Source organism: Pseudomyrmex gracilis, unplaced genomic scaffold, assembly GCF_002006095.1.
Source record: "Pseudomyrmex gracilis isolate BER0280 unplaced genomic scaffold, ASM200609v1 scaffold_517, whole genome shotgun sequence".
Classification (NCBI taxonomy): domain Eukaryota; kingdom Metazoa; phylum Arthropoda; class Insecta; order Hymenoptera; family Formicidae; genus Pseudomyrmex; species Pseudomyrmex gracilis.
The window spans coordinates 11,953-22,977 of NW_018021101.1; the positions used below are offsets into that span (position 1 = coordinate 11,953).

The following is an 11,025-nucleotide window of genomic DNA, read 5'->3' on the forward strand; positions in this document are numbered from 1 at the left end:
TGATTGGCCTGATTTACCCAATAATTACTCCTTTATTATAAATAATAGAAAAAAATGGTTCAGGACTTTTCGACTCAGTTTTACTCCTTCTACCTGCCTACGAGAGATTGTACGGCAATTCTGGGACACCCTGTATATGTATATATAATAAAACGTTGCATAAAACAGTCAATTATCCTTAGAAAGCAACAAATTTGTATATATAAGTGATATTTTTCTTACAAAAAAATTAAAAATTTTCGAAAAAGCTTCTGTGTACTACAATTGTATATGACAAGAAATTGATTTTTTAACACTGGTTTGTATTTATTGTATTTTTGTGTATTAGTATAAAAAGAAAAAACGTATTTATGTGTATGAAGAGAAAAGATATTACGTTAAAATGTTTTGTTATTTTATCCTTGATAAATCGACATCTTTTTTATTTTGTTATATGGAATTATAACTGTGCAATATAATTAGCTCCCAAAATGAAATAAAATAGATCATATTACTTGTTTCTTTCTCGTGACAGGATGGTGTAGAATGCGATAGCTTTCTGTCGGAACTGTGATATACTACCTACAGATCTGCAGTCGGAAGAGATATTTTCTCTTTGTCGCTTTCACTTAACGCTTTACCAATTTCTATGCATTTTTATCTTATATAACTGGTACTGTGCTATATGCAGGTTAACATAATATTTGGTACCTACTGAATTATAAAAACTTACAAAAAGTAAAAAACTATATATAAATAAAATATAAAATATAAAATTTATAAATATATATAAGATTTTTTACGAGCCGATCGCAGAATGTTTGTGCAGAAATATGCATGTATATGTATATATATATACAGGGTGTCCCAGAATTGGTTTAACATCTCTCGTAGGCAGATAGAAGGAATAAAAATGAGTCGAAAAGTCCTATACTATTTTGCTAGATTCGCAATAGTTACTGAGATTTTAATTAACAAAGATCCGCGAATAAGCATGCATCGGGCTGTCTTACGCGCGCAAGACTGCCCAGTGCGNTTCGCGCGCTAACGGTGTTACCCATAGCGACATATGGGAGGAGCTAATATAACAGCATGTACTATAACATATACATATTAAAATGTAATTGTGCGAAGCGCGCCGGGCTGTCCTCCGCGCGTAAGACAGCCTGATGCACGCTTATTCGCGGATCTTTGTTAATTAAAATCTCAGTAACTATTGCGAATCTAGCAAAATAGTATAGGACTTTTCGACTCAGTTTTACTCCTTCTACCTGCCTACGAGAGATGTTAAACCAATTCTGAGACACCCTGTATATATGTATATATATGTGTGTGTGTGTGTGTGTGTGTGTGTGTGTGTACGTATATATCAGAAAAGGCGACGGCCCGGAAAGCCGGAGATTCCAGATTCCAGGTTCGACTCCTGGCTAAGGAGTTTTTTTTGCAATATTTTAAATTAGTACGGAGAGGTATTTGGGGTCTTTCATATGCGAGATGCAAATCTAGCATTCTATATGATTTGAAGAACCCAGTAAAAAATTTTTCATATATACTTATACACAAATTAGAATTATTATATCTAATTATCTAAATTTATTATAAAAACAGGAAATGTATAATGGCCATTTAAAGCAAAAACACTGGTGATAACGTGTGTATGATAGATGCATTACTTTATTCAAGCAGGTAACATATAGAACGTTTTCGGCCTTATATTAGGCCTTTATCAATATATATATAAATATGATGTTCTTGAATTAAAACTTATACAAGTCACATGATTACAATATAGAAACATTAAAATAACTGAGTAAACTAAACCTCAGTTACTTTAATGTTTCTATATTGTAATCATGTGACTTGTATAAGTTTTAATTCAAGAACATCATATTTATATATATATTGATAAAGGCCTAATATAAGGCCGAAAACGTTCTATATGTTACCTGCTTGAATAAAGTAATGCATCTATCATACACACGTTATCACCAGTGTTTTTGCTTCAAATGGCCATTATACATTTCCTGTTTTTATAAGAATTTATTGAAGCTTACTACACTCCTATTCTATCTAAATTTATATGCCGAATATGTCCATACAATTTTATACACGGAGAATTTCTTTTTTTAAGACAATGGCTTCAGAGATATTCCATATTAAATTACAAAATAACTCTATTAGTATCATGTTAGATACAAACAATTATATAAAACTATATTTTTACTATATTTTTAAAAAGTTTTTGATATATAATCATATATACTTATACACAAATTAAACTTATTATATCTAATTATGCAAATTTATATATATATATATATATACCGAATATGTCCATACAATTTTATACATGAAAAATTTTTTACTGGGCGATTGACTCTCGTAAAACCTTATATATATTTTGTAGTAATTTTCACGAAGCCTAAACAAATTTAATTGATAAAATTTACATTTGGAAAAATATATAAATTCTATATTCTGCGGAGTATATTTGGATAAAGTTCCGAAAACTTGAAACACCCGATTTTTCTGTCGATTGGTATACTACTGTATTTTGGTGCGCTGATTACGAATATGATAGTGAAAATCACCGACAAGGTCATTTTCAAGGTCAAAACTAAAAAATTATCGTTTTTTAAACATTATTTTGATAAATATTTATAGCACAAAAAAATGTTTTAAATAAAATTGTAGCTCTTGAAAAAATACATCATTTATGTCGTATGCATTTTTTGCATANTTTTATAAGAATTTATTGAAGCTTACTACACTCCTATTCTATCTAAATTTATATGCCGAATATGTCCATACAATTTTATACACGGAGAATTTCTTTTTTTAAGACAATGGCTTCAGAGATATTCCATATTAAATTACAAAATAACTCTATTAGTATCATGTTAGATACAAACAATTATATAAAACTATATTTTTACTATATTTTTAAAAAGTTTTTGATATATAATCATATATACTTATACACAAATTAAACTTATTATATCTAATTATGCAAATTTATATATATATATATATATACCGAATATGTCCATACAATTTTATACATGAAAAATTTTTTACTGGGCGATTGACTCTCGTAAAACCTTATATATATTTTGTAGTAATTTTCACGAAGCCTAAACAAATTTAATTGATAAAATTTACATTTGGAAAAATATATAAATTCTATATTCTGCGGAGTATATTTGGATAAAGTTCCGAAAACTTGAAACACCCGATTTTTCTGTCGATTGGTATACTACTGTATTTTGGTGCGCTGATTACGAATATGATAGTGAAAATCACCGACAAGGTCATTTTCAAGGTCAAAACTAAAAAATTATCGTTTTTTAAACATTATTTTGATAAATATTTATAGCACAAAAAAATGTTTTAAATAAAATTGTAGCTCTTGAAAAAATACATCATTTATGTCGTATGCATTTTTTGCATAGAGCCACCAGTTTTCGAAAAAAAATAAGATAATAGGTAAGAGAGTGGACTTGTGTGTGCGTGAAAGGGTAATTATGTAAAATAGGGGAGCCACCTCCGATTTCAATAATTTTTACATATGTTGTCAAGGTCATTGTCCCGAGCAATAATATGAAGGTTTTAGGCCGCGGTCGTGGTTTGTTTAGAAGTTACAGAGGAAAGAAGTCTACTGAACAATATGTAATTTTTGGACATCCTATATATGAATATGTGTTCTGCGTGTGTTTGGGCACATGTTTGTTTATACGCTTTTGTAGTTGTATCTTGAAAGGTCGTTTCATGGAAAATGCCTCTATGTTCGTGAAGAATATCTTTTTGATCATTATTCGGCCGAATTTGCATTTAAGAAAACGTTTGATTTTGATGAACGATTGGACGCTTTTTTTGAAATAATGTCTGTAACAGACATTATTTTTGATCTCACGTACATTTCGTTCGTGTTTCAAGCGTATAGGCAGGGGGGGCCTGCGCCCCCCTCGCAGGAGGAGTGGCTTCGCCCCTTCCCCTGCTCCCCCCTCGAAAATCAAGTCGTTATTTTGTGGAAAATAACGACTTGATTGGATGAAAAAGGATGTCCTAACCATTGTGGAAATTTTGCAAGAGGGAATGCAGAAAGAAGAGTTTAGGTTAGGTTAGGGTTAGGTTAGGTTTTTAGGGGGGGTGCAGGGGAACGCAGCCCCCCCTGCCTACACACTTGAAACACGAACGAAATGTACGTAGAACCGAAAAATAAGAATTCATTCATGAAACTTCTTCCTCTCATAACTTTTAAACAAACCACGTCCGCGGCCTAAAACCTTCATATTATTGCTCGGGACAATGACCTTGACAACATATGTAAAAATTATTGAAATCGGAGGTGGCTCCCCTATTTTACATAATTACCCTTTCACGCACACACAAGTCCACTCTCTTACCTATTATCTTATTTTTTTTCGAAAACTGGTGGCTCTATGCAAAAAATGCATACGACATAAATGATGTATTTTTTCAAGAGCTACAATTTTATTTAAAACATTTTTTTGTGCTATAAATATTTATCAAAATAATGTTTAAAAAACGATAATTTTTTAGTTTTGACCTTGAAAATGACCTTGTCGGTGATTTTCACTATCATATTCGTAATCAGCGCACCAAAATACAGTAGTATACCAATCGACAGAAAAATCGGGTGTTTCAAGTTTTCGGAACTGTACCCGTATATTTTATCTACAACTATACCACACACACACGCGCGCGCACGTTTATCACATTAGTCAGAATATCATCTTTCTTTCTCTCTTTTCCTTCTCTTTTTCTCTATGTGTCACAATGTATCATCGATTAAAAGAATAACATTTTTGACAGAAAATCATATAATATACGTATATATAATAATTTATCTCCGTTCAAAATATCATTTTTGTCAAGGTTTTTATCGCAATGTTTTAAACAATCCAACCAACGTTCTTATATCTTATATCATATACTACATTGTCTGTGCGATTATTCTTATACATGAATCTGTACTTTGAGCCGACAAGACGTTTTGTATATAGAATATTGTCCGTGTGATGAATAATTTAAAAATTATGTTTCTCCTATTCTCTTTCATATTATTCAGTGAATAATTAGTCATTGATTTATGATGACAAATTAATACTTGCAGAGTGCATTTATACAACGCATTTCTCACATAATCGTCTTCGTTATTTTTCTAAAAATTGTATATTATAGTTATTCAAATGGTTGATGTCATTAAAATGAGATATTGACAACGCATCGTTTTCCTGTGATATAAAGTAAGGTGACATTTTCCTAAAGTAAAGTAAAAAACGCGTTATAATATACGTTTGAAATCGCGTTAACATCTTGCTTTATTGCAAATTTTTGATATAATTCTACTGTAATTGCAAGATATTTATGTACTCAAATTTTTTTAAATATAACTCATTAACAATATCATCTGAGAGATAAAAAAAATGTACAAATATTGAAGTTGTGTTACAGAGAGAAAAGTCTATTTAATCAACTATATTTTTGCTTTATTTTGTTAATTTCTTACAAACCAATTGTAGTTTAAATGTTTCTTTTTTTCTAAAAGAAATCCGACATTATTCTTAGTTGAAAAAAGAGAAAACGCACACACATACACTATGATTTCAAATTTCAAGAAAAAAACTGTTGCTTGTTTTTCATGATGACAAATTTATAAAAAAAATGTTTATAAAAATCTTCCAAAATCTCTAGTAAAACAAAACTTCCAAACGTGAACGCGAAATAAAATATTTGTATTTCTCTAATTTTAAGGATGATACAATTCGAACAATTGTCTTGTTTTTATCTCAAAGATCTTATCTTAACTCGATAAAAATAATACATGTCGCTTCTCGCATTTGTTGGGATAAAAGTACTTGAAATCTAATGCCTTATGTTGACGTAGCACACACATCTCGTTGCTGATATTCACAATCAGTGAGTAGACTTTGTGCAGAACGGTCTCGATACGGTTAATCTCGGCATAAACATAAACTCTTCAGTAAATGTTTTATTTCATTAATAACATTACAAATATTTAATTGCAACAGAGCTCGAAAGAAAAAAATATTCTTATAATAAATAACATTACACAAAGATTTTTTATTTCATAACTTTAATTAAAAGTTATGCGAGTTTTTTGGTGAGTTTTGCTTATTACTTTCCTGTTTTACGTTTTTGAAGGAAAACAATGGCTCAGACGATCAATCAATTGACTGTCCCAGATAGTTCTAAATCACGTAGATATGAAACTTCTTCGCAAGAAACTGTACGGTAAGAAAATTTTCTTATCCATGTATAAAGTACAAAAAATCGCCGTTTAAGTAAATTTGTCTACTACTGTGTTTGGGAGTGTTATATTTCTGTTTGTATCAAAAAAAGGTTTGTAGAATAGAAAATATAGTCACCGAAAATTTTCTAAATTATGTTGAAAGAGAGGAGAAAATATTAGTATCGGAATGTCCAAAATTATGAAGTTTCACAGCACGTATATGAGTTAAATATTACTTTCTCAGCAAAATATGATTCCAGAGATACCTATTTAATATAATTTTCACAGGTAGAACATGCCTCCAACATTGCGCAAACTTAATAAATGAAATCAATTTTTAGTTATAGATAAAATTCATAGTTTTATTGCAAGTTTATTGCATTACATATCAAGAACTGATAAAAAATTTTTAACATATTAGCTCGATACGGAAGACTTGTACTTAACCCTTACTGCAAAACCTGTCAAAACAGACGATGATGATTAATAATGAAGGAATATACACAATACCATGGTGTAAGTATACTTACACCATGCATAATACTTATACAAAAGGCCGAAGCACAGATTTTTGCATAACGCATAAAACGCATAAAGGGCTTTCTACAATGAGATATTAGTAATAAATCAGAAGTCAGAAGCAAGAAATTGACCAATCACAGTCAAATCACAGAAGAATAATCGATTGTGATTACCCGGTAAAAAATTTTCCACGTATAAAATTGTATGGACATATTCGGTATATAAAAATTTGCATAATTAGATATAATAAGTTTAATTTGTGTATAAGTATATATGATTATATATCAAAAATTTTTTTAAAATATAATAAAAATATAGTTTTATATACTTTTTTTGTATCTAACATGATACTAATAAAGTTAATTTGCAATTTGGTCTGAAATATCTCTGAAGCCATTCTCTTAAAAAAAGAAATTCTCCGTGTATAAAATTGTATGGACATATTCGGCACACATACAAATTTGCATAATTAGATATAATTATTTTAATTTGTGTATAAGTATATATGAAAAATTTTTTACCGGGTAGTCAATTTCTTGCTTCTGACTTCTGATTTATTATTAATATCTCATTGTAGAAGGCCCTGTAGGGATGAAAACTAAAAGCTGGATTGATTGATTTTTTTATGTCTTAAGGGTCTTTTACAATAAAATATGAGTAATAAATCAGAAGTCAGAAGCAAGAAATTGACTAATCACAATCGAATATTCTTCTGTGATTTGACTGTGATTGGTCAATTTCTTGCTACTGACTTCTGATTTATTACTAATATCTTATTGTAGGAGGCCCTTAAAGTGTCTCGCACTTACCGTATCTCAATCTAAATTCTAAACAATTTGATTTATGCAGAACTCTGCTGTAATGAAATGAGAGTGAAATCAGAAGTGAAAAGAAAATTAATAGCGTACATCGTGGTTTATCAGCTTTAGAGTAAATTCAGAATATTTCCAATCGCGTGATTCTAATCGAGACTTCTTTGTGTCTTAAGATTGCGCAAAGAAACATAAATTTGATTTTTAAATTGCTAGTTAAAGAAATGTACGTCAATGTGCTAAAAAACGAAGAAAAATTTCTAGAACAAACGTATTAAAGGCTGAAGCACAGATTTTTGCATAATGCATGACGCATAAAACGTAAGAAAATCAACAAATCCAGCTTTTTGTTTTCATCCCTACTTCTTGTTCTAGAAAGCTTTGATTGGTTGATTCTTTTATATCTCATGCGTTATGCATTATGCAAAAGTCTATACTTCGGCCTTCAGTATGTGATCAGTGATGAGATCACGAAGAATGAGATACAGGTTTCACATACACACAGTCACACAAGTAGTGGAGTGGAGAAAGAACTTCACAAATGTTGCTTTCCAGCAAGAAGACACAAACAAACACAGTGTAAGGCACAGAATAGCTGTGTGAACCTGCTTGTTGGAATATCATTTAATTCATAGACTACGTTTACACGTACTGGTAAAACCGTTTTAATAAAAACCGTTTTAGATGTCTTTAGTACAAAACCGGACTTAGATGTCCTGTAAACGTTCCTTATACTGGAGGTCGATTCTGTATCACGCAGTGTAGTGAAAATTACAAAAGTGAGCAAATTTACTAAAATATCTATGATCTTATTGGTCAACAACTAGTAAATTTGCTCACTTTTGTAATTTTCACTACATTGCATGGATACAGAATCGACCTCCTGATGTTATTAAAACCGTTTTAGTAAAAACCAGACTTAGGTGTCCTGTGTTACACAGTGTCGCCTGTGTACGTAGCTGGAAAGCGCCCATAGTTAAGTCGATAGATCTTGTTTTTTTAAGATGTATATAATTGTATACATCTAATTAAGACGTATATAATTGTAGATTGATTAATTGTAGATCTTTAAGATGTATATAAATTGTATACATCTAATTAATATAATTGTATATATCTAATTAAGATGTATATAATTTGTATATAAAGCGCGGTCTATCGACTTTACTATGAATTAAATTATGTCAGCAATTGCTAAGCGCTGATTTCTGCTAAACAAAGTCATTCTTTACTTTTTGTTATTCTTTTGTCTTGGACTGTACTCGTATAAATTTCAACCAATCAGCGACGACGAGACAAAGACAGAGATCATGAAGTAAGAGTAAGGAGATCAAACTCCGTGATATAAAAGTGGTCCCGATTCTGACGTCTAATTGGGAGGAAATCCGCTCAAGAGAATAGTTTCTTACGGTTGGATGCCATTTGCAAAGTAACGTAACCTGACCTTGGCTGAGTTCCGTTTCACGCATATGCGCGCATTTATCTATAGTACACGTTACATATAGTATAGATAAATGCGCGCATATGCGTGAAACGGAACGCAGCTCTGTCAGTTTTTAGTTAGTATTACGCAGCAATTCTTTTTCTGACACTAAAATCACTTTCTGCTTCCACAAAACCAAAAAATGTGTCGTTTTCAGTTGTAAATCCCCAATTTGGAAAAGGCAGCTCAACTAAATGCAAATTTTTTTGCAAATACTTGAATTTATCTGCTGCTTGTTCCATTTCCATTGAATTTCTTTCCATTATACTCGTGAGCCTGAAAATGATAGTCTTTTTTACTATTAATTCCTCAATGTTACTTTTTTCCATTATTAACCTTTTTGTATGTCCGCGATATTTTGCGTATCTATAATTTTATTTTTAATTACCCAAAGCGTTATAACACGATGCACGTAAAACAGAAAACTTCTAAATCTTTTATCACTTTATTTTGTTGTATTGCTGAGAAATTTCTACATTAAAAGAAATCTCACGATTCGGAGCATAAATATAGTTACATATACTAAATGTGTACATGTGGTAGTTTTGCAAATGGCGTCCAACCGTAAGAAACTATTCCTTTGAGCGGATTCCTTCCCAATTAGGCGTCAAAATCGGGATCACTTTTTCTATTGGCGCGCTATGAAGTTTGATCTCCTTACTCTTACTTCATGACAGAGATCCTAGTTGTGATCATAGACTTATATAATAGACGAAACATTCGTGTAAGAGGAGCTGAAGCTTCGTTAAAAGAGACAGAAATAGTCATGGAATAGTTCTCTTCTTTTCTAGCAGTGAGTTGATTGGTGGCCGCGGCAGGCCGAGGGAGTGGCCGAGAGTAACAAAGATAGATGTCTGAGAGTCAGTTGAGAGAGAGTGATAATGAGAGATGATAGCATGCATGTAGCATGTATAGACTTGTTGAGAGACTTGGCAGGCACTAGCAATTAACACTAACAATTCGTAAATCTTTTTATAATTTAATTTACTTCATACTTCTATAGATTATCCAGTAAACAATTTGTTCGCAATTTGCCAGCAAATTGTCAGCAATTTTAAGCAAAAATATTCAACAAATTGGCATCAACTGTGTCCGCATTAGGCTTCAATTTTGTTGCCAAAACTTGTCGACAAAAAGTAATAGCAAATTGCTACCACAAACTGAGCAAAGCTTGATAACATAACTTGAGACCAAATTGACGCCAAATATGAAGCAAGATCTGCGCAACACGATTTGATAGCAAAAGTACATTTATAATATAAAAAAATGACTTAGATTCTTTATTTATATTCTTGAGTAAGTTTTCTTGGTTATTCTCTATGTTGTCTTAGTATTACCTTGTAGAAAAAATCCATTGTGTTAGAAATCATCTCGACTGGATTCGAACCGGGAACCTGGAACCCTCTGATTACCAAGCGGGAACTCTATCAATTTAGTCATTGAAACTTTCACAATCAATTACTTTAAAACTAATATGTTAATGGCATTCAGTGATATTGTTATTGATACTAAATAAAACTATTTGTTATTATGTAAATCAGCGAATTTTTAATTGTTTCCTAGTAAAACTAATCTGTTACTAACATCTAACTTTAAGAGAGGCATTTTTCACTGCAATTCAGTGATATTATCACTGAATCAATTAGTGAAATTTTAATTGATTTTATCAGGAGAATGCAGTTTGGCCATAATATTTCATCGCTTTTCATATCTGTTTAAAAAGATTCAATTATGTACTAATAAACGATAAATATCGCGTACATGCAGAATATAAGTTATATTTTTTGATAATATAGAAAAATTGTAAAATTATTTAAAATTAAATATTATACAGACAATTAATTGTTGTAAAAAGTATAAATATTAAAATATTTTACATAGATGTCATTTTAATATTTATATAATTATTGTCAGTTTAATATTTAAATGTAAACATACTTTTATATATATTA

General features: G+C 30.7%; 1 protein-coding gene and 1 long non-coding RNA gene across 2 annotated transcripts in view; one reads left to right on the forward strand and one right to left on the reverse strand.

Annotated features, from left to right (window-relative positions):
- Window positions 1-11,025, forward strand: part of LOC109860953 (protein croquemort-like) — a 31,268-nt gene that overhangs the window by 1,009 nt on the left and 19,234 nt on the right. The window contains 1 exon segment of the mRNA XM_020440380.1: window positions 6,169-6,258. Within this exon segment, the coding sequence (XP_020295969.1) occupies window positions 6,176-6,258 (83 nt within the window). The 5' untranslated portion in view covers window positions 6,169-6,175.
- Window positions 6,679-11,025, reverse strand: part of LOC109860955 — a 5,330-nt gene continuing 983 nt past the window's right edge. The window contains exons 3-4 of the long non-coding RNA XR_002250904.1: window positions 10,411-10,497; window positions 6,679-6,717 (exon numbers count right to left, since the gene is read on the reverse strand). This is a non-coding gene — a long non-coding RNA (uncharacterized LOC109860955). The remainder of the gene's footprint in view (window positions 6,718-10,410; window positions 10,498-11,025) is intronic.